This window comes from Chlorocebus sabaeus, chromosome 4 (assembly GCF_047675955.1).
Source record: "Chlorocebus sabaeus isolate Y175 chromosome 4, mChlSab1.0.hap1, whole genome shotgun sequence".
In the NCBI taxonomy this organism is placed as follows: Eukaryota; Metazoa; Chordata; class Mammalia; order Primates; family Cercopithecidae; genus Chlorocebus; species Chlorocebus sabaeus.
In genome coordinates this window covers 13,981,088-14,005,133 of record NC_132907.1, presented here as the reverse complement: position 1 = coordinate 14,005,133, position 24,046 = coordinate 13,981,088, and the positions used below count along the sequence as shown (strand labels likewise).

General features: G+C 35.5%; 1 protein-coding gene and 1 non-coding gene across 2 annotated transcripts; both read right to left on the bottom strand.

Annotated features, from left to right (window-relative positions):
* Positions 1-953: 953 nt before the first annotated feature.
* TMEM167A (transmembrane protein 167A) lies at positions 954-23,947 on the bottom strand. The gene is made up of 4 exons (XM_037982180.2): positions 23,840-23,947; positions 11,589-11,698; positions 8,479-8,513; positions 954-1,990 (listed from the first exon to the last, which is right to left on the bottom strand). Exons 1-4 carry the CDS (start codon positions 23,840-23,842, stop codon positions 1,920-1,922), a joined length of 219 nt encoding a protein of 72 aa, XP_037838108.1. The 5' UTR covers positions 23,843-23,947; the 3' UTR covers positions 954-1,919.
* LOC119618354 (small nucleolar RNA U109) lies at positions 10,790-10,924 on the bottom strand. Its single transcript, XR_005234676.1, has one exon. It is a non-coding gene; the product is annotated as a small nucleolar RNA U109 (small nucleolar RNA).
* Positions 23,948-24,046: the final 99 nt, after the last annotated feature.

Genomic DNA, 24,046 nt, shown 5'->3' with positions numbered 1-24,046 from the left:
TCCTTTACTTTCCACTTACCTCCTCAGAGATGCCAAATTAAGAAATGTCTTAGAATATCTAGAATATTCTTCCTCTTTTCATATTCGATTTGTCTTAGCATATAAAACATTAGTTGACATGGCTTTCGGAAAGTCCAGTTGGCAGCAGAGCTGGACAACAGATGGCCACGCAGAAATTACAGTCAGAAAGGTTACTTACTCAGCATGGATACACTGACAAGAATCCTATTTTTGAGAAACCCTGAAAATCCTTGACCTGATGTAAAGCCCAAGAGGCACTTGAGAGGAAGAACAATGATTATAACCTGATTCCCTGTCTAAAGCAAAATATACCACTTTTAACTGCACAGACATGCCAAAAATATAAAATACAGCAATAACCCGTAACAGCTCTATTGCCAAAAAAGAAAAAAAAAAAATCCAAAACCAAACCAAACAAAAAATCGTCAGATAACAAAATACAGAAAATCAAACAAAAACCAAAAAACACCCCCAAACAAAAAAACCACCACAGGCAACACACAAGCTTAAGATGTTACCTAGAATCCATTCCAAGTGGTTTAGTTTAAAATAAAAATAGGTGGCTTTCAGTTCCATACTTTGTTTCTGCAGAAATAACTACTAGCCTATTAAATTAGAAATAATTTTCTTTTCTTCAAAAAGGGAGTTTCTTCATTTTACCTTTATGATGAATTAATAGCTGCAAACAATCTAATTAATACTATCTACAACAGGTAATTTTTAGCTAAGATTTAAGTTCCTCTTAGCTCTGAAATTTTAACTGAATTTCAGTTGAACCTTAAGAAATGTTAACCATGACCTTAAAATAACTGCTCTATTGTAAAATTTAGAAGTCACATTCCCAATAATTCTCTTGCCTAGACTAAAAATTGTTGAAGGTCTCCTTTCACCACCCAAATTCAAAGATACTTATGCGACAGTACACAAATCAGTAGATTTGAAAACTATTTATCACCTTCAAAGTAACAAAAAAGATTCCAGCTCAAGTTGACAAAACACAAACCGGATTTAAAGTGCTATATTAAAAAACAAAACAAAAATACAGTTTCTTTAGGGCAATTAAAATGTTTCATTTTTGAAGCCGTGACACTAAAAAGAATGAAAAACACATATAAGATAATTATTTTATAACTGTTCTTTTCATTCTAAGAATGTTGTGTTTTTCAGAGAAAGACAGCTTTCTGGTAAAAATTCATGCACAAAACACTTATGTATACTTGACAAGAGGTTTCAGAGCCTACTATGCCATTTGTCTAGTCTAAATCCACTAATGTTAAATATCAACATTTTTCCAATACTATTTTTAAGTTACATCTCATTTACCTTGCTCCTTAAGAACTTATAAGCTTGTTTTAAATATTTTAAATACTTGTCATAAACTAGAGTTTGCTAAGAGTAGAGGTACTCTGGTTAATGATCAAAATGGTGTGCTCAGAGGAAAAGCAAGCGCTATTAAACATGAATGCCATCCTTATCAACACAAATTGAGCCATTTTAATAAAAAAGCTAGTCCAAAAAAGGGTCTCGTTCTATAAAGATTAAATCATTTCCAAATCACAGTGAAAGAAACTTGAGTAATTAACCAATTTTGTTTTCTACTATGTGCCTTGGAGATACCTCACTAAAATTTGGTATCTGATACAACAGAATAACATTTGCAGAATGTAATATTGTAGTGACAATACTGAGGTTGATTGTTACAGACTATTAAATGGTTACATCTTAATTATTATACAGAACATTGGTCCAATAACATAAAAATAGAGAACAGCATCTGGAAATTTATCTCATTCAATGTTCAGAGATAAAAGGGTTAACCATCTTTTCCATTATTTTCTGCAGTAAGTCCTTGTTCACAATGAAATCTGATGACAATTAAATTCTGGCATTTTCCCCAGCTACTGTATGAAGAGGATGCTGAAGGCCATTACTATACAGCATACTGCTACATAAGGACTCTTCCGTTCACCTGTTGAAAAAAAAGGAGATATTCATTTTGATTAACTGAGTGGCTAACCTGGCTATGACAAGGTTATACTACGAGAAAGGGATACATAAGAATCAAGGTAACATTCTTCCCTAGGAGGCCCCCATATTGGGGGTGGGACAATGACAAAAACTAGATGCAACATAAAAAACAAGCACAATGCAGAATGGGCTAAACTATTAATATGTCAATTTATTTCGAAGAGGATCTTCTTTTCATATATTTAGAAAACCTTGAAAGCATCATTTCTTTGTCACTGTGTAAACTCAGACACTAAAAAATACAATGTAGAATGTAGGACAGAGATCCAAGAGAAACAATCTCAACTCAACTGAGGCCAAAGAAATATTGTTTATTTTCTTTCTATAAAAAGAACAAAATTTCCATCCATAAAAAGAAATTCGAAACACAATATTTGTCCTTACTAGTAGCAATTCATGACACTTAAAGGCAAAGGGAAGGGGGAGCATTCACGGATGAAAATAAAGAGAGGATGGTCAATAAAACTGCATTTAAAAAATGGACAAATTAAAATGCTTAATTTAAAAAATTAGAAAAACTATTTCTGAGATAGTATGCTTACTCTGGGTTAGAAAAGTAGAACTAAAACCAACCACTTCTGTATGAGTCAATTTTTCACATGCATTTAAGGAATGCTTGTATTTGGATGCTTTCCTTTGCACAAAGTAAATCTGAAATTGGCTTGTGAATTGTCTTGTAAATAGAGATCATGTCATTGTGAGTTAACTCAAACTCATCTTATTCTTCCCTGTTCCTTCAATAACCGCAAGGCTATACTCATTCATAAAGCACAAACATTTCTACGCTGCCGTGAGGGCAGTATAAGAAAGGAAGAAGAAACTACTACTAGAAATAATCCTGGGTATGTGCCTGGCATCCTCTAGTAGAGATGGTTTATACTACCCTCACTTGTGCTTTTCCATGATGTTTAAAGTCAACTCTTTAATGAAACTCCTTATTCCACTTAGCAAGTTCAGCAAACTACCTTTAGAAAATGTTCATCCTGACCATCTTTATTAACTAAAATTCTCAAGGTCATTTTCATTTTTATAGCTTCCTCACTGACCTGACACTGCCATATAATTGGGTTTATATATTAGTGTCTGCTCATTGTTAATTTCCACAGAAAATATTATACACATACATAAAAAAAATAAACTTTTGGGGTTTTTCTGGATCTGGAAGTATTTGTTGTATCCATAGACATTTAATGGACTGCCTTTCAGCTAAAGAAAAATCTAGAAAGTGAAAGTGTTTTTGCAATACCATCACCTCAACTGAAAATAAAAATCTTTTAAAATTAGAATATATCTTGGGTCACAATTTGTAAACAATGCTAATTCTCTTGGAGGAAAAAGCCCAAGTCACCAAATCAAACAAAAACAACCCCATTTGTACTTACAGAAAGACTTTGTAAGCAAGCCTGTCACTCTTATTAGGGCTATATATCCTCATTGTCTCATATAGTCTTATTAAATACTTAAAAGAAATTAATACTGTCCTAAGTTTTCCAGAAGTTCCACTTTTTCTCATCCTTCAACTTAGACTGCTATAATTTACAGATGGATTTCATTTTCCTGTTTTTACTTTTCTTAAGAGAGACTGCCATGCGGTAGAGCTAAACATCTTTAGTTGAACTTGGGTTTTAATGTTACTTTTTGTCTGGTCTTAGGTCTGTATAAGTGAATGTAAAACAGTTACTGTAATGTGATGTGTAACATGATAAGATGATTTGGCTAGGTCTTTTCCCATTAAAATTGTATCATTTCTTTGTGGATATATTCTGTGTCAAGATAAGAGAGGAGCATATGCTTGAGAAAGCAGCATATCAACAATATTTTCTAAGTCACTCTGCCAAAATGAAAAGCTAATGCTTTCACAGAATTGGCAAGAATGAACATTTAAAATGAACCATTCAACCTATGGCATTCATACAGTCAAGAGAGGAAAATGGAAATAATAAATAACTAGCCAAAAAAAAAAAAGGACACTAGACACTATTTATAATTAGATATAAAAATAGATCATACTACAGGAAATCATTAAGAAAGATACAAACTAGACATTCTTAAACTGAGCTATACTCTTTTCAAGTAATAATTGTGAACAAAGGGGCTGTCTGGGTGGGCTACTAAATGGAATTGTATGCACTTCTCTCATTACATAAGATGGATTTAAAATACCTTAATATTTTCTTTATGCATTAGCAACTTAATAATAAAACTGAGATGATAACTATGCCTCTTAACTCCAGACCTGCTCTTCCATTATGTTCTCCCTTTCTACTTTACTTGAGGTATTCTGACCACCGTTTCTTGGCCATATTCTTTTTCAGAGTAACTTGTCTCTGAAGCATGCAGTTTGGTGTGTATATATTTACATTTATCACTAACTATCAGTATTAACCATTGAGGATGCTCTTTTGTCATTCTTTTCTTGGTTCTTTTTGAAGTGCTTAAGATTTCTCCTATTATTTCAGGATTTGCAGTTGTTCATAACTGAGTGCCAGATAAGTCTGCATCACAAATTTCTGTAAATCTAGACCAGCCCTTCTCAACTCCAGTACTATGGACATTTTGAGCTTGATAATTCTGTTGTGATGGATTCCTTGTGCATCCTAGGACGCGTAGCAACATCCCTCACCTGTACCCACTATATGTCCCTGAGTCCAGTTGTGACTATCAAAGCTGTCTCTCTATTTTGCCAAATGTCCTATCTAGGCTGTATCTGTGATTTTACCAGTTTAAGGTAATGATACTTATTACAAAAGAAAGACTTACACATGTCACTACAAAATATGACAGAACACTGAGGAAGAATAGCTGAATCTGTTAAAATCATACTTATTTCTCTGGAAGATAAAGTCTGTTTCAATAGTCATTATATCAGTATTACAGCCTTGAAACAGACACTTTTCTATGAAGTCTTTTACACTTATTCTATCATTTGCCACAACAAGAAACTGGAAAGGCCAAAGAACCTTATGATTTCATCATCACAGATTTAGAAAGGACTTCTGGATAATTTAGTATTATGCTTACAATTTCCACCATTAATGGGTCTTGCCTATCATTAAAAGCTTAAGGGAAGAAAACCTGCTCTCAAAATTATTTCAATGGCGAACATATGAACCTTAGACGATGCTTTAGAGATCTGAAGACTAGTTATACTATAACCATCTTCAGACAAATTACATCAGTTCTCAGTTTCTCTTTCAAAAAATCTCTAAGCACAGAATATTTCATTTTATTGTGCTCTGCAGATATTGCCGCTTTGAAAAAAAACTGTCTTATGGCAGCCTTGCATTGCGCAAGTCTATTGAGGCCATTTTTTAAAAGCAGCACGTGCTCAATTTGTGTCTCTGTGTCATATTTTGGTAATTCTCCCAATATTTCACACTTTTTCATTATTATTGTATCTTTTATGGCGATCTGTGATCACTGATCTTTCATGGTACCATTGCAATGGTTGTGGGGCACCATGAACTGTGCTCACACAAGATGGCAACCTTATTTGATACATGATACACCAATAAGAAACTATAGCAAGTTATGCAGAAACTAGCTAAGATAACCAATGAAAGTAGCTAAACTAAACAACAGATGAATTTCAATGTAGACAAAATGACCTATTGAAAAAGATGGCATCTAGGAATTTCACAGCTAGAGAGGAGAAGTCAGTGCCTGGCTTCCACCGCTTCAAAGAGCAGGCTGACTCATGTTAGGGGCTAATGTAGCTGGTGACTTTAAGCTGAAGTCAATGCTCATTTACCTGCTGAAAATTCTACAGCTTTTAAGAATTATGCTAAATCTGCTCTCCCTATGCTCTAGAAATGGAACAACTAAGTCTGGATGACAGTATACCTGTTTACAGCATGGTTTACCTAATACATCAATGGAGGAAGTAACCGCAGATAATGGTGAAAAGAGGAAGAGAACTGTAATTAGAAGGGGAGCCTGAATATGTGATTGAACTACTATAATCTCATGATGAAATCTGAATGAGTAACTTCTTCTTACGAACAAAGGAAATGGTTTCTTGAGATGGAATTTACTCCTGCTGAGGATGTCGTGAACACTGTTGAAATGACAACAAAGGATTTAAAATATTACATAAACTTAGTTGATAAATCAGTGGAGGGTTTGAGAGGATTGAATCCAGTTTTGAAAGAAATTCAACTGTGGATAAAATGCTACCAAATAGCACTGCAGGTTACAGAGAAATCTTTCATGAAAGGAAGTCAATCCATGTGGCAAACTTCAATGTTACCGTATTTTAAGAACTGCCAGTCACCCAACCTTCAACAACCACCACCCTGATCAATCAGCAGTCATCAACATTGAGGGAAGACCCTCCACCAGCAGAATGATTGACTCACTAAAGGGTCAGATATAATCACCAGTGATTTTTAGCAACACGGTATTTTTCAATTAAGGTACACACATTGTTCTTAAAGACACACTGCTACTCCACACTTAACAGACCACTAATCTATACAAAACTTTTATATGTACCAGAAACCAAAAAAATTTGTTGACTTGCTTTATTGTGGTGGTCTGGGATTAAACATGCAGTATCTCTGAGGTATACCTGTATTACAAATACTTAGTTTGTATTTTTCAATCTCATGAGGTTTGTTTCCTTTATGGACCATCTTCTAAATTTTCCACATCTCTGAGAAGTTGAAAACCAAAATAAAACACAATACTCTAAAGGGAACACAGTTTTATCTAATGGAGATGACTCTTCAATTCTCCATCCTATTTAAAGAGATTAGTTGTGAGAATTTAGGCTGTTGTCAGACTGGCTAACAACACTAAATGTCAAACGTAGAAGAAAAAATATTTTTTATTATAAAAGTCTAACAGGCTTTATGAAAGAAAAAAGTAGTTATGCATAAATTCAAAGTTAGAAGAAGAGTACTGAAATGAAAGAATTTTTCGTTGGCCATGAAAATGATTCCAAAGAGGACAGATAAGAAATATCCAATTTCAGTTCAAAGTGGTATATGTACAAATGCCTTGAGTTTTTCTTTTTTTTTGAATTCAGAAGGTTTAAAAAGGGTGTAATTTATTATTCAAGAATACTGATGAACGGCTGGGCACGGTGGCTCATGCCTGTAATCCCAGCACTTTGGGAGGCCGAGGTGCGCGCATCACGAGGTCAGGAGCTCAAGACCAGCCTGGACAACATAGTGAAATCCCGTCTCTACTAAAAATACAAAAAATTAGCCGGGCATGGTGGTGGGTGCCTGTAATCCCAGCTACTTGGGAGACTGAGGCAGGAGAATCGCTTGAACCTGGGAGGTGGAGCTTGCAGTGAGCCGAGATCACACCACTGCACTCCAGCCTGGGTGACAGTGCGAGACTCCATCCCCCCCCCCAAAAAAAAAAAAAAAAAGAATACTGATGAATGATGCAATAAAATACATTTTAATTCATTCACTTAATCATTTGAGAGTCTACTTTGTGCTGGGCACAGTGTCAAATGTTACATATACAGGGCGACTGGACAGGAGTATATTATTAACTATAAAAACATATATGATGCTACTAATCTCTTATCATGGAAAGTTGTAAGACAACCACATCTACCTTAACTTTTAATTGCTTCTTGGTCTTTTAGCTAAGATCAAGGGTAGTACTTTAACTCGAGTCAAACAGTTTGGCTATGACCACATGGGTTCAACAGACAAAACAGTTAAACATTCTGTTACTTAAAATAGGGCAATACAGTGATCATGTTTAGATAGCTGCTCAGACAGACTTTCATTAGATGGGAATACATCCTAGTTATCAAAATGGTATACAATATACAGAACAGCGTGCTCTATACTTCCATACTATCAACATGTGTGCATAAAACCACATACATTTATTTCCCCCAATACCAGGAATGCATGGTATTTGATATCTAAATTAGAGAGACTTTTCTATCTCTGTGTTAATGAAGTAGCCACCAAATCCAGTTTTATTCTTTTTTAATGTTGAGACAGACTCTCACACTGTCACCCAGTTTGGGGTACAGTGGTGTGATCTGGCTCACTGCAATCTCTGCCTCTCGGGTTCAAGAGATCCGTCTGCCTCAGCAGCTGCCTAAGTAGCTGGGATTACAGATGTGTACGCCTGGCTAATTTTTGTATTTTTAGTAGAGACAGGGTTTCATCATGTTGGCCAGACTGGTCTCGAACTCCTGACCACAGGTAATCCTCCTGCCTTGGCCTCAAAAAGTGCTGGGATTACAGGCGTGAGCCCCCATGCCTGGCCTACGCCTTATGCCCAAATAGCATAAGGAAAAGAGCTTGGTACAACTTATAAACTTTTGCAAAAATGCATAAAATCGGGAAGCCAGCCCTTTAAAAATTAACATATGATTTGTGTGATTATAACATAAGTAAATTGGTCAACAATTTACAGCTGAAGAAGTGGAGGGAGATTATAGACACTTACCAATTCTGGCACATTTCCAAAATATACCCAACAATCTGCAAAGAATAAAAACAGAAAAAAAGTAGCTATTGATTACTCAGAAAGGTAAATCATTCTCTTGATATCATATAGGGAATTAATTGTATATTAACATATTAACCTTTAATACTTTGCTTCAAATTTGAAATCTGCTTGTTTGATGTTGAGCCACTATCCAAGTATTAAAGTAGGACACAATGGCATATCAACCATCAATGTACAGAAACTGCTATGAACTGGAATATAAATAGCGTCATAGGTCAAATCCAGGGCAAATTAATGAGAGTTGCAAAAATTTGCATAAGGGTTTACTATTCAGTTAACTTAAAGTACTCTACTTTCAAAAGCATAAAATGTATATGGCAATTTAAGCATCGATTTTGATAAAATGTTAAATGAACATTTTTTGGTTGAATGTGACACCAAAAACATTCCTATACTAAACTTTAATTTCTTAGAGAATGTAGCTCTAAAGTTAAATAATCTATAATAATGAATTCCAATGATGTTATTTAATTATGTGTCATTTACTAAGAAGGAATTAAAAATGTGCCTATATTTTCAATATAAGTAGAAAATCTCCTAGTTTAGAGGACACTCTATGTGAATTCACTAAATATGGCATTTAAAGCACATATTCTGGAAACAAGTATTAGAATGGAGACATATTTCAATTGTATGAATGAATACATTATGAATTACATATTATATGGAATTATCACTTATTTGGCATTTATAACAAATCATTTTTGAAAAAAAGACCAACTGAGTCATCAATGAATAGAGATATCTTAAAAAGTAACACCGAGGACATTACTTTATTGGTCTGACAAAGTAAAAGAATTATAAATAGTGTCACATATGGTTGCAAATCAAGATAAATTAATATTATGTTATATAAACTAGAATTATTATCTCAAGAAAATCATAATACTTAAATTCCAGAAAAATTTATAGCATATTCTTTTTTTTTGCCGAAAGAGATGTCTGGCTAGTGAATCATTACATCTGAATGGGTAAGACTGACAGAACACTCTGGTCAGTTAAGTTCTATATATGTTCCTCTTCTGAAGTATAACTTCCTGACCTCAAAGTAAAAGGTCTCTTAGCCTATCAACCATCAATGTATAGAAACTGCTATGTACTGGAATATACACAGTTTAGATTAAATGGAATTAGGCAAAAACATGAGTTTATTTCAAAGTATGAATATTCTGACAGGCTAAACAATTTTACTATAGAAATAAAATGACAAAAGCCATATACATCCCTGAAAATAAGCTAAAATAAAGGCCAAATTATGCTTAAATTCTATACTACTTACTGGTTGCATAACTGTGAGCAAGGTATAGTACCCACCCTCAAAGGGTTGTTATGAGGATGAAATGAGTGATTATACAGAAAGTCCTCAGAATGGTGACTTACATGTACTGTGTTCATACATAGGCTAAAGGTACATATGATGATAACACTTAAAATTGGCTAACATTTCTTCATCAAACAATGGAATAGGTCAGGCATTTGCAAAGCCATGGCTCCTTCATTCTAGAACCCACCGAAAACCACAAGATCAAAAACTCAAGGTCTTTTTGGGTCTAACATTCTAGAAGTAACAAAATATCATTAAGAAACTGGTACAACAGGATTAATATATTAACAACTTTTATAAACGAATAAAGAATACTAACTTGGTAACTAAGAGACTTATCAGCACCACTTTAATTTTTTCCACATATTTCTCTACCGAGATATATTTCTGTAATACCCCAATTTTACTTTTACACACACACACACACACACACACACACACACACACGAACCCTGTTAGTTGATTAAAAAAATGTAATTATGTTGCTTAGTTATTATGGCTAAATACCAATAAGTATATCTGCTGAAAATGCTACCAGGTCTATGAAACCAGGATAAAGACCATGTAGTAATCTTCTCTTCTGCTGCTTAGTTCTATGTTATTTGAAGTAGCAAAAACTGAAGTTATTTTAAACAGTGAAGTCATCAAGAACTTGCTTTATTCAATCTGTCTAGATACCTCCACCTAACCATGGTATATATTCTCACTATAATAAAAGATTGTGAGTCTCATAAAAACACGTAATTTTAACAGAAAGAGACTAGGCCTATAAAAATTTCTATACAAAATAATTCTTAGCTATAAATCAAAATAAAATGGTGCTTAACATGTATATAAGTAGAAATAAAGGTTTTTAAACAAAAAGCTTTCAAACAGTTGACTGTATTAGTACATATTTTAAAATGTAAAAACAGGCAGGCTGTTTTATGTAGGAGAACTATACTACCACTCAACCTTTACTAGAAAGTTGGCAGCCCTGAGAACTCCTTTGTTAATGTAGCATGTTATGAATATATTCCTGCTCCCAAAGGAATGAGGAGCAGACATTTCCACATGCAACCTACTTGCTTTTGAAGAAGAATTTTCGTAATAGCATAGGGAAAGTATTCGACTACTATGTAATTATTCTTTAATGAGATAAACACTTAAATATCTTAGATGGACATTATGCATTATATTAGAATTCCATTAACTCATCAATAGGAATAAGTGTTTACTAGAGTCTACCATACGCTTTAATTCTAAGTTTACAGTTGGCAGGTACAGAAGGGAAAGATGAAATGAAACTTTCTACTTGAATAGAAATACTTCATGTACAGCTAAGCAACAAATAATTTCAACAAATCGGTGAATATTGAAGAATAAATGCAATAGGACTTTACTGAAAAAGTTGGAATGAAGAGAAGACAATGTCTACAAAGAAAATGGAGTATTATCATAAAAACTGATGGACAACTAACATGTATTTTCACCTTCAGTAGGTTAAATCCCTCATGCTGTTTTTTACTCTAACACATATTAGGTCACTTCTGAAATTTAACTTTTAGTTTAGTAAGATATTGTGAATATAAAGTTTTTGAATTTTTAACAGGAAGAAAATGAAAAAAGTTATTACAAAACCAAATTACATGTAGGAATTAAATTATGTAATAATTTATATGTTAACTTACATTCAACATCTGTAAGAACTAATTTAGGTGATTAGACATCATTAGTAACATACCCCGTTTTATTTCTGTCCAGGAGGCTGGGTGCCAAGGATCGAATATAAGCACAAGTACATATAAGCAGCAAGATTACAGTCAATAGACTCTGAAAGTTGAAAATGGCAGACTAGAAAGAAAAAAAAAAAAGAAAAATTAATATAATAAAAACTGCATAAGTAAAAAATATTTGACAATTCCACATTTAGAGTCATGCTTTTATTTCTTCAAGAAGGCAAGCAGAACGACAAGTCTTGCAACATTTAAAACCAGAATCTTGAGGTATTCTACAGTCTTCAAGCTCTGCCAATAGCTAGTTTTATGGCCTTAGCGGAATTACCTTTTCTAAGTCTTCGGCTGGGTGGAGAATGGGAAGACAGACTCAAATGCTAACTAAAGTTTCTTTTAATTCTGAATTTTTTTTAGGATAAACATCCTTTAAATTTAAGCTATAATTTTCCATGAGTTGACAAATACTAGGCTAATAGATTTTGGAGAAAGAAAGCAAGTACCTGCACTTTCACTGTTGGATTTTTAAAAGTTATTCATTACAGGTTGAACATCCCTAATCCAAAATCCAAAATGTTCCAAAATCAGAATTTTTCGAGTGCCAGAATGATGGTAAAGAAAAAAATGTTCACTGGAGCGTTTTGGATTTTTGATTAGAGATGCTCAATAAGTAAGTATAATGCAATTATTCCAAAATCCCCCAAAAATCTGAAATCCAAAACACTCTGCCTCCAAGCATTTTGGATAAAGATACTTAGTTGGTATTTAATAGTTCGAGTCCTATTCAAAAAGTTAAAATTTAACACAAGAATCATAAGAAACCATAAGTTTCGTAAGTTTTCACAGTCAAACAAAATCATAGGTTTCCAGTTAAAGTAAATGGAGGTGGACTTATTCTATTCAAAATTTAGCTCTAGTATCACCTTTTTAAGGAAGTTTCCTTGAATCCATCTGCCTCCCTTCTCTTATTTTATGTCCCTTTTCTATTCTCATAGCAAACTGTTACCTTTATAATAATATTCATCTCTGAAGGGTGGACATTGTGTTATCAGGTTATCAGACTCTGAATCTCCAGCACCAATCATATGCCTGTCTCACAGTAGAAGCCCAATAAGAGATAGTTGAACAAATAAAATGAAATTAAGAAAGTGCAAGAATATTACTGTATATGTAAGAAAGAATAACATTTTCATCATATACAGGTAGATAAAATATGTCAATCTCATACAACAGTCAGCAATATGCTTGTTTAGTAAACTTAGAGGCACTTCCTAAAAAACAAACAAAAAATCAGGAATGAAACAAAGAATAAGACTTATGAAAAAACTTAGTTACATAAAATTGGTACTTGTGGCTGAGTGCTTATTTGAAAAGTCCTAAAGAATTTAGTGAGAAACAATTATAGATCTTAAGGAAATTGAGTAAGGTAGCTGGGGACATAATTAAAATATATACATCAATAGCCTTCATAATCATATTATCATTCAGGAGAAAGACAATGGAAAAATGATAGCATCCAGAACGAACAACTAAAATACCTAGGAATAAGCTTAACAAGAAATGTGTAACATCAGCATCAAAGAAAAAAACGGACAAAATCTTAAAAACATATGGAAGAACATAAAAGTAGAAGAGACTGTTGCTATGGTTTACAAATGGTTTTCTTGTCCCTACCAAAGCTCCGGTTGAAATTTGATCCCCAGTAAGGTAGTGTTGGGAGGTGGGGCCTAGTGGGAGGTGTTTGGGTTTGGGGGGTAGATCTCCCATGAATGTCAGGGTGCTCTTCTGCAGTTAGTGAGATCTCATAAGATGGATTAGTTTTCCAGGAAATGAATTCTTTCCGGAGAGAGTAGGTTGTTATAAAGCCATGAGCTCCTCCCTCCTTTTCACCACGTCTGTTTCCCCTTTGACCTTCTCAGCCACGTTGTGATGCATAAAAGCCCTCCCCAGAAGGAGGGCCAAGCCCTACTACTCTCAGCCTGCACAACTGAGAGCTAAGTGACCCTTTTTTCTTAACCAATTACCCAATTTCTTTTTTTTTTAATAGCAACATAACATGGATTAAGAAACCTGGTATGCCAGGTTTTTATACTGGAAGGTAACATTGTAAAGACAACCTATCAATTTAAAGTGAACCCAACACCAACAAGTTATTTTTTAAACAGACAACTAATTCTGAAGTTCATATGGAAAAAATAAAGCAAGAATAGCCAGGAGAATCTTAAAAACAAACAGACAACTAGAAACTGTTCCAATGTCATTTTAATCTTTTATATATGTTTATGATAAATATGTGCAAACTACTGAAAAAGTTTTAAACACTATATACATTATTTACCAATATTCTCAAGGACAAAAAGTGCTTATGTACAATGCTAAGCAGTAGGCAAAAGGGGATCAAAGATTTCAGACAGTACATCTTAAGGTATGTAAACCTTTATGCAAAGCAAGTGGGAAAATGCTGTGATTATCTCTGGATAGTTTTTTGGTGGGGGTCGGGGGACAGAGTCTTGCTCTGCTGCCCAGGCTGAAGTGCAGTGGTGGGATCTTGGCTCACTGCAACCTCCACCTCGTGTGTTCAAGTAAGTCTCCTGCCTCAGTCTCCCCAGTAGCTAGGATTACAGTCATGTGCCACTATGCCTGGCTACATTTTGTGTTTTTTTTTTTTTTTTTTTTCTTTTAGTAGAGACAGGGTTTCGCTGTGTTGGCCAGGCTGGTCTCCTGATTTCAAGCAATCTGCCCACCTCGGCCTCCTAAAGTACTGAGATTACATGTATGAGCCACTGTGCCCAGCCATCTCTGGATAGTTTTTAACCTAATTCTCAACTTTTCTGGATTTCTCAAATTGTCTAAGTGATACTTTTATGGTCTGAAAAAGACAAAAATGATTTGTAATTACCAGTTTAATATCTGTTTTTCTCTGCATAATTTTTTCATGGATATAACAAAGATAAAATTTAATGTATCTTGGGTTTTAATTAAATTGGATTTTAATCTTAAACCTGTGAAAGTCAGTGATATACATTTTATAACATAAATCAGTGAATTAGCTCATGATCAACTGTAGATAAAAAGCACGGTATCTCACAATGCTTACCTTTCAAAGGTCATATTTTGAATATGTATGTGAATATATTAATAAATAATATTGGATGACCTCATAGAAAATAAAGCAGATTTCCTCCCAGTCATCGTAACTACATGTGTATTTAGTATCCACTTTGTCTGAGAAATGAGCCACTGGGGATTTAAAAAAAGGCACATGGTATGATTCCTTCCCTGCAGTTTATGGCTAACAATAGCAATTACTGATATTCACTGAGTACTTGTTTTGTGTTATCCTCATGTATCTGGGGTAAATGTTATTGCCTGTATTTTATACATAATTGTTATTACCTGTATTTTATACATGAGACTGAGGCACACAGCAGTTATAATCAAGTTAAAATAGAACACGTACTTTAAAAAGTACATAGCAACTCATTGTTGAATGTGGAAGTGAGCTATGCAGACAAAGAATGCCATTTTCGTAAGAAAAAGTCAAGAAAGACTTCATGTAGAAAGCAGGAATTGAGTCAAACCTTGAAAGGGCACCATTCAGATGGGCAAATAGCAAGCTCCAGAAGAGAAAAAAATGTGGGAAAAAAAAAAAACCCTAAAGAGAAAGTCATTACCATGTTCAGGGAATAATGAAAATCTTACTGTATTTTAAGCAAAAGATTCCTATAGTAAAATGGTTGGAAAATAAATCTGCAAAGTAGGTTTATCATCTTCCTAAGGCAGTATCTAAATTCATGACTTTGTAATGTGTTCTCTTTTCTTCTCCAAATGTGTTTTTAAAGAAACATGCTTAAATGACATAATGTCCAGGATTGTTTCTAAATAATCCAGTGCATGTGTGGTGGGAGAGGGGTAGGGCTGACGATAAAATGCTGAGAATATGAGGGTTCATTACAGGCTTCTACCTCTTTATGTTTGAATGTTTTAATAGAAGATAAAAAGGCACTTAAAAACACGCCTATTATGAAAGTAGAGTGTGTATATACGTTTGTATGTGAAACCATTTACAAAAGAAAACCATTTACAAGTATGAAATATATGATATATACAACTTTGTTCTGGGGGTTTAAAGACTCTAAAGTTTAAAACAAATAATCTTAGGTGGTAAGTCTTTTAGATGTACTCAGACTCTGGTCAAAAGTGTGTTTCTAACTTATGGACATTAGCCTGCCACCTATAGCATTCCCCTTAATGCTTAGCATCTGTTGTCTGGTGATATAAAATTTTAGTCTCGGGGTTAAAGGAAACAGATGTTCCTCTTCAGCGAAAAAATAATTGCAATTTTCAACAGAAAAATGTTATTAAAAGGGAAAAGAGGAATCTAAGAAAAAGGTAAGCATATTTAATCACAAAATAGAGGAAAAGATGATACAAAGGTGGTAAGTAAAATTCATTTAACTTGTTTAATTTTTTTCAGGGCCTTTAAGTCATGAAACCTTTTTCAAGGTACTCTATTGAGTTCTGCACATGCCATCTGTTCTTGCCTGCTTGGTGAATTGACTCATCCATCCAACCTCAACTCAAGATGCACCTCCTTTGATGTCTTCCCTGTTCCCACTCTCCATACCAAGCAGAGTCAGGATTTTTATATGTGTATAATACATACACATAACAAGGTGTGTGTTACAGAGCACATACTGTACTGATTGTCTTCTCTATTCTATTGAGGTTTTTATCAATCCCCTGTGACTATTAAAATATAGTACACAGAGAAGTCACTGAAAAATGTCAAATGAACAGGAACTTGAATACAATTGGCAATAAGGAACATTTTAACAAATCCAAGAACATACTTGGATTCCAAAGAAAAAATGCACATTCAAAAACCAGTGTAGATCAGATTGCTGAATTTTGTTAACTCTTCAAGAGAAACCTCCATTTCCGGTTTTGCATTTATGTTTACTTCTCAATAATATCTTGGAAAATCAAGTAGAAAGATGCAAATTTCCTTATATTTATGTTAAGGACCTAGGCTGTAGGGTAAAATAAACACCTGAGGTAATTTCCATTCAGTATCCACATCTTATATCACCTCCTGGAATTCAGATTTTCTATTCTATCAAGCAGCAAGCTTTGAAGGTGCTTGCACACTGGAGAGTGTGTGTTCTTCTGACTTCTTTTAATTCTTAAGAGATATACAATTTCAAAAGATCTGTAAGACTGAGTAGGATTACTGAGAGCTGTCATTATTCTAAAACATGGTAATGCAGGCCCCGAAATGATTTGTCATCAAGGGTTCTTTTATTAACCCTTTGCATTGTAGACTTACCTGACAACTCATAGTCAATGAGATCTTTTGATACGCTTGAAACAACTAGTGTTACTGCAATAAGTTAATTTACCCAAACTGGAAGGAAATAAACTTGATGAGTCAGTTACTTTATTTGATCATTTTGAAGTAAATCACATTTGGTTAGGTGTTTTAAAATAATAAAAATAATTCACAGACTTTATTTGGCCACCACTACAGGAGATGCAATAATCAATCAATGAATAGATGGAGGTTGGTCAATGCAAAGCTAAGGAAGGGTTCTAGACATGAAATTACTTACAATGTTGACAAACCTCTAAAAAATGTTCTATTCTCAAGTCTATCTGAAAAATTAGAAATAAGTTTTCAGATTTTTAAAATCATTTTATTTATTAAGATATAACTTCTCATTTTCAGAGTCATTTCTGAACACTAAAACTATATTCATTAAGTCTGATTATAAATAAGAATTCAATATAGGAGATTTTTAAAAAAGATGAGTAAAATACTTCTAAGAGCTCAAGGTATTTATTAACAAAACTTTCAAATAAGAAATCTTAAAAAGAAACCACTGAAAACATTAGGAATAGAAGATGGAAAAAAAGGAATTATCCAAGCAATATAAAAGTGCAAAAAGAAACAATGAGAAAAGCAAAAGAAATATACACATCAATATGATAAACAAGCTGTGCCTAGAGATGCTCAATGACTGGTTACTAAGCATACTTAATCTGCAGAAAGGAGAGACTAAATCTACAGTATTTTCATTAGTTTTGGATCACTTGGACACTATGTAGCTTATTTATTTTTAGGATTACCAAACAAATTGTTTAACAAATTTGTTGATTAAGCGCCTTGTTTATGCCTAACACTGTGTTGGAGCTTCAAATGTTGACTGCCTCTAATATGGGAAATAAATTTTTATTGACATACTAATTCCTCCAGTTTTAAAACAAAAATTAAATATGAAAGACAACATTTTAAAACTCCAAATAGTAACAGTTTTACTTGTATTAGTATTTACTTCTTTTACATGAAACTAGTTTATCCCTTTTTGGGGGTGGAAGGGAACACAGAAATGACACTCCTGACCTGATTATGATAAAAATTATTCAGCATTAGAAAAGTGGGTCAGCATTTATCATTTAGAAAATCTAGGTCAGGTCAGCATTTTCCAACTAGTCTCTTAAAATGGAAAACATGAAAAGGCAAGGATTAGTGTGCATATGAATGCACACACAAGCATATATCTAAATTGCCCAAAGTAAATAACCAGTATTGGTTGAAAAGATTTCCACTAATACATAAAAATTATCAACATTCTCTTTTGGCATTATTAGCATATACATTTAAACTTTGTTGCTTATCATGTGGTAGGGTGATATTGTACCAAATAGACAAGTAACCTTAGTTTAATTTGAGAGCAAGAAATCAGGCTTGATTAATATTTAGATACGAACTCATCACCCATCACTTCTCAGCAACAGTGGCCACTAAACATTTGGGTTAATGAAGTAATCCAAGTATATAAATTTGACCTTAAATGAATCAACATCTCATATCTCTACCTGTCAGTTTCATTTCATTTGTAAAATGAGGGGGCTGGATTAAATAACCATTTGTTACAACCAGTCCTATTTTTAAAATGTACAGAGACCTTTTCTACTTAATACTTTCCATTTAACAACTTTCATGGATATGATGAGTAAAACTACAGTTCAGAGTAGAAGCCCCTGAACTGTTTTCCACTGGCAACACTGATTTTGTAGCTATTTTCATCTCATTATCATGGTACCTACAATTAATTTGCTATGTTTGTGCTGCTTCGTTTTGGAGCTATTTAATACACACCTCAGATCTAAAGATAAGGCAAAAGGGTGTCAAGAGTTATTAAGAGAAGGCATACACAAAACAATGATAAATGGTAGAGTGAAAAAAATTAGAATAAATGCTTCATATATGTCTTTGGTAAAAAGATTGGACAAGAGAAAGTACTCTGAAGGACAAAGAGCAAAGCCTGTTGTAAAGTACTTTGACCTTGCAACCAAGAAAAAACAAAGACTGATAAAATGTCCTATAATATGGTATGAAATCTAATTGCTTATTAGAACCACTTAAGAGCTTAAAAAGCCATCAATGCCCAGAAATTTGGATTTAACTGGTCTGGGTATCTATAATTTCTTGAAACTCCCTGGAAGTTTTGAGACGGAGTCTCGGTCTCTCACTCAGATGGAGTGTGGTGGCGTGATCTTGGCTCATTGCAACCTCTACCTCTTGGGTTCAAGCAATTATCCTGCCTCAGCCCCCTGAGTAGCTGGGATTACAGGTGCACGCCACCACGCCTGGCTAATTTTTTTGTATTTTTAGTAGAGATAGGGTTTCACCATGTTGGTCAGGCTAGTCTTGAATGCCTGCCTCAGCCATCTGGAAGCTTTTATTTGCAATTGGTATTCAAAAACTTTGCTAGGGAAGACCAGCACCCACATCAGATTCCTATTAGCCTAATGCAGTGGTTATCAAAAGTGTAGTTCATGGAACCCTTTCATGGGTTCATAAGATCAGAACTGTTTTTATAATATTAAGATACTTGCCTTTCAACTGTGATGCCATTTTCATGGATGACGCAAAAACAATACTAGCAACAGAATTATTATCTAAACTGCTACCTCCTCACCCAACCATGACATAAAAATGTTGCGTTTCTTCTTAATATTTTTGTGCAATTAATGATACTGTTGCATAGAAAGGGCACAGCAATTTGTGACAAATCGGTTCAGTTTAAATCTTAGCTCTGCTATTTATAAGCAGTGTGATCTTGGGCAAAGACACTTAGCTGTCTGCATCTGTTTCTTCATATGAAAAATATGGCCAATAATACGTCTTTAATAAAACCTTGTATAAAAAACACCTGTCAGAGTAGGTGCTTAACCAACACAGTAAGTCCTCACTTAACGTCATCCACAGGTCCTTGGAAAATGCAACTTAAGCCAAAAGATGTGTAACAAAACCAATTTTACCACAGGCAAATTGATACAAACACGAGTTAAGTTCCGATGGCATATTTCTGGTCACAAAAGCATCACCAAACTTCCAAATAAATATCAAAACCATTGTAATATTAAACACTGAAATAAATATGAGTTATACATCCACTTAAGAAAGATTAATAAAAACAAGTAAGATAGCTGGCTTATTTCAGTACAGTGTTGAAGGTGCCGGGAGCCATCTGAGTAGCTTTGAGTATAGGACATCATTCCAGTGCAGAGCACTCAAACTAGGAGAGTGTAGACACCTCAACAAACCTAATCTATACATCTCTGGGATGTGGGAAGGAACTGGAGTACCCAGAGAAAATCCATGCAGACATAGGAAGAACAGACATGAAGACAACATGCAAACTCCACACAGTGGCCTCAATTGGGAATGGAGTTTTTTCCTCATAAACGTTATTGAGGATCTGCTGTATTTCTTTCCCATCCAATAAATCATCCAAGCTGGAGCTGTGCTTCATCACCCTTCACTAAGTACCTTCAAAATGGTTTTCCTAGTTTTCCTTTCCTTTCAACCCAAGGGCTCATCAGAGTTGAGACATTCAATCATCGTATACCTGAACTACAGCACTTGTTTTCAAGCTGGTCTCCCAGATTCTAATCTTCCTCTATTTAAATATACTCTCTCCACGTTGTTACCAGTTGGTTTTCTAAAATGCACACCAATTTTATTTCCCTGCTCCAAAGCCTTTATAAAGTAAGCAATTAAACATCATCAAAATATAAAGTCTTCGGCATGGCACAAAGCTCTTCAAAATCTGGCCCTAATCTTTCTAGCCTCATCTATACTTAACTTTTTTTTTTTAAATTCCTGCCACATTGAGGCTCCATGCAACTATTGAACTTCATGCCTTTTGTTCCTATAACTGCCATTTCCTTTATCTATGGGATAGAGATCGCTGTCCCACCTCTAGCTAATGACCCTAATACTCTTTAAAATACAGGTGAGAGAGAATTATTTTCTTTGTTGGGGACATCTCTCAAGCAGTTCCCAGTCAGTACTACTCCTTCCACTGTGTTTAATGATTTTCTACATATCTTCTGCTACAAGAAGTGAGAAAATACTTCACGTCTATTCTCTGGAGACTCAGTTTAATTATGAAATGTGGGCAATCATTCCTACTTTGTGGAGTTTGTGAAAATCACTTAGCACACTAAGAAAAAGACATGAAAATAAACTCTCTTACAGTTAACCAAGTAAAGGATGGGAACTGGGCATGATTCCAACTCTGTTTGGCTCATTCTAAACCCATGCTCTTTCCACTACATGTGTTGTCATGCTACATCATAACAGACAACAGATGGAATTCACTTATTTAATCATCTCCCCCCACTGGACTGTGAAATCCCTGAAGACACCGAGCATGTCTGTATCCCCAGACTTTTTTTTTTGAGATGGAGTTTCGCTCTTGTCGCCCAGGCTGGAGTGCAATGGCGCGATCTCGACTCACCGCAACCTCCGCCTTCTGGGTTCAAGCGATTCTCCTGCCTCAGCCTCCCAAGTAGCAGGGATTACAGGCATGCGCCACCACGCCTGGCTAATTTTTTATTTTCAGTAGAGATGGGGTTTCTCCACATTGGTCACGTTGGTCTCCAACTCCCGACCTCAGGTGATCCACTCACCTCGGTCTCCCAAAGTGCTGGGATTACAGGTCCAGACTCTTAATGGCCTACTAACTCTAGCTGGCACTATGACTGTAGAGATTAAAATACCTAGTCTTTAAGAATTCTGCCTACAGAGGGAGAAATGTAGGCAACACCTTATTGCTGTTTTCTGTGAAAAGGGTTATGCTAGAGGGGTACTGGAAGTATACATGAATATCCCTATAGATACCTAAAGAGTAGAAGAAAATAGAAAGGGTTAAGGGAGGCTTTTCGGAAAGAGATGAGACATGAGAGAAATGTTGAAGGATGTTAGGCATTGGGGGAAACAAGGCATTCTGAAATTTTTTAAAAGTATTAATTCACAAGTGCTACAATTACTGTTCATACTGACAGATGTAAATTATTACTGCTGATAAACATTTTGTCCTTGAAATGCTTTTTAAAAAGATTCTTGGCCGTGGCGGTGGCTCATGCCTGTAATCCGATGGCATATTTCTGGTCACAAAAGCATCACCAAACTTCCAAATAAATATCAACACCTGGGAGGCTGAGGCGGGCGGATCACGAGGTCAAGAGATCGAGACCATCTTGGCCAACATGGTGAAACCTCGTCTCTTCTAAAAATACAAAAATTAGCCGGGCGTGGTTGTGCGCGCCTGTAGTCCCAGCTACTCAGGAGGCTGAGGCAGGAGAATCGCTTGAACCCTGGAGGCAGAGGTTGCAGTGAGCCGAAATTACGCCACTGCCCACTCCAGCCTGGGCGACAGCGCAAGACTCCATCTCAAAAAAAAAAAAATAAAAAAAATAAAAAAAAAATAAACTAAGTTTAGGCGCAAACTCAAAGATACTGAGACACTAATCCATTTCTTAAACCGCTAAGTTAGCCTCCTTGAAACCTCACTTCGTAGCTCTGCCAACAATGTACTTTTGACATCTCACAGCAATAAAAAACCACCTGCCAGTTGTTTCTGCTTTCCACCTATGTCTAATTTATATATTTATATTTATAAGGAACAAATTACTAAGACTTACTTCATCCTCAGTTATGTTGTGTTTCTATCGATAACACCATGAAGATTTCGGGCATCTGGACATTAAAATAAGTTTGAGTCCTGGCTTTACAATCTACTAGGTGTGTTCCAAGGCAAGTCAATCTCCTCATGTTTCACTTCTTTCACTTGTAAACACCTACTTAGAAGTTGTGGTGAACTTGATATTTCCATGCTTATAAACTGATTTTTTGAAAAGAGCCTGGTACATAGGACTTGATAATGAATGAAAGTATATGCTACTTTTGGAAAAACAAGCATGACAAGATAGTTTATATACTGATGATCTTCAGCACAGTATATGCGTCTTGTTTTTAGCTAGTCTGATAGTGAGATAATAAAAAGAGTTATCTTTGACTTGCACTACGAGTAAAATAATTCAACTTCAGTTTTTAGAAAGATGTAAAAGAATTAAGAGTGACAGTCTTGCTAGTCTCAACTGCCATCTTCCCATCAGGTGGTAAATTCGTCCAGAGAAGAAACTGAATTATTGCTATATGGGATTCTGTAGCAACTTCCGTGAAGGTGGGCTCATAATTTTTCACCATGAGACTCAAGCTTTTTGGAGTCATAGTTGTTTCTGGGTCTATTCGCAGGTATGCATCCTTTGCCCAGAAATATACACAACATTTGGCAAATGGACTTGGAGGTGAAAGAGGAGGAAGGCCTGAGGCTAGACACCACTCATATTAAGCCCCTAGAAAAGCAATCCACCTTTGCAGAGAACTCTTAACTATTAAAACCTATAGCTTGTAAAGTAGCATTTTCAAAGTTGAGAGAATAATGTAGAAGGGTCCTGAGAGGCTACTGACTAAACAGCTGAAAACGAAGGTATGGAGTTTGGTGCCAAAGGAACCTCCCCACAAAATCAAACAATAACACCAGAGTAAAGCCCCTAGGGTGAGTTAAGGAGATGCAAGAAAACAAGCGGAAACTCGAGAAGCTCTAACGCTTCAAAGCTTCAATGACCCCAGATAATCTACGTAGCCAACGTGTTAAAATACACCAACGCATTTTTTTTTTTTTTTTCTAAACAAAGTAGGAAAGCAGACTTTGCATGAGGGGCGGGCTCCGCGACCCAGGAGTCTTTCTTGGACAGTCCGTCCTGATTCTCTCTGGTTGACCGTGGAGGGACCACATGGCTCCAAGGCCCACACACCCCGGGCTGCCGCACAACCTCCAGCCCTAGTCTAGACCCACAATCCCTTCTCGAAGATTAACCGCGACCCGGCAGCCCCAATTCTTACCATAGCGAGGCCGGCGATACCGCAGCCACATCACCCTTCCGGGCCCCAGGCGGAAGAGGCTGCACGCCCCGTCTGCCCTTTTCGCCCTCTCCAGCCGTCCGGTTGGGCTTGTCACGGCACCGCCTACCGAGCCGGGCGATTAAGACGCTAGGATAGGCTCCTCTCCACCGGAAAAGGCGGGATTTATACCACGCCCCGCAGGCCGGC

Excerpts from the sequence above, each read along its gene's own strand:
- TMEM167A (XM_037982180.2), bottom strand. Across the intron at positions 8,514-11,588 it reads CTGGACAGAAATAAAACGGG|ATTGTTGGGTATATTTTGGA; the intron begins GTATGTTACTAA and ends TATTCTTTGCAG. Across the intron at positions 1,991-8,478 it reads TTGGAAATGTGCCAGAATTG|GTGAACGGAAGAGTCCTTAT; the intron begins GTAAGTGTCTAT and ends TTTTTTCAACAG.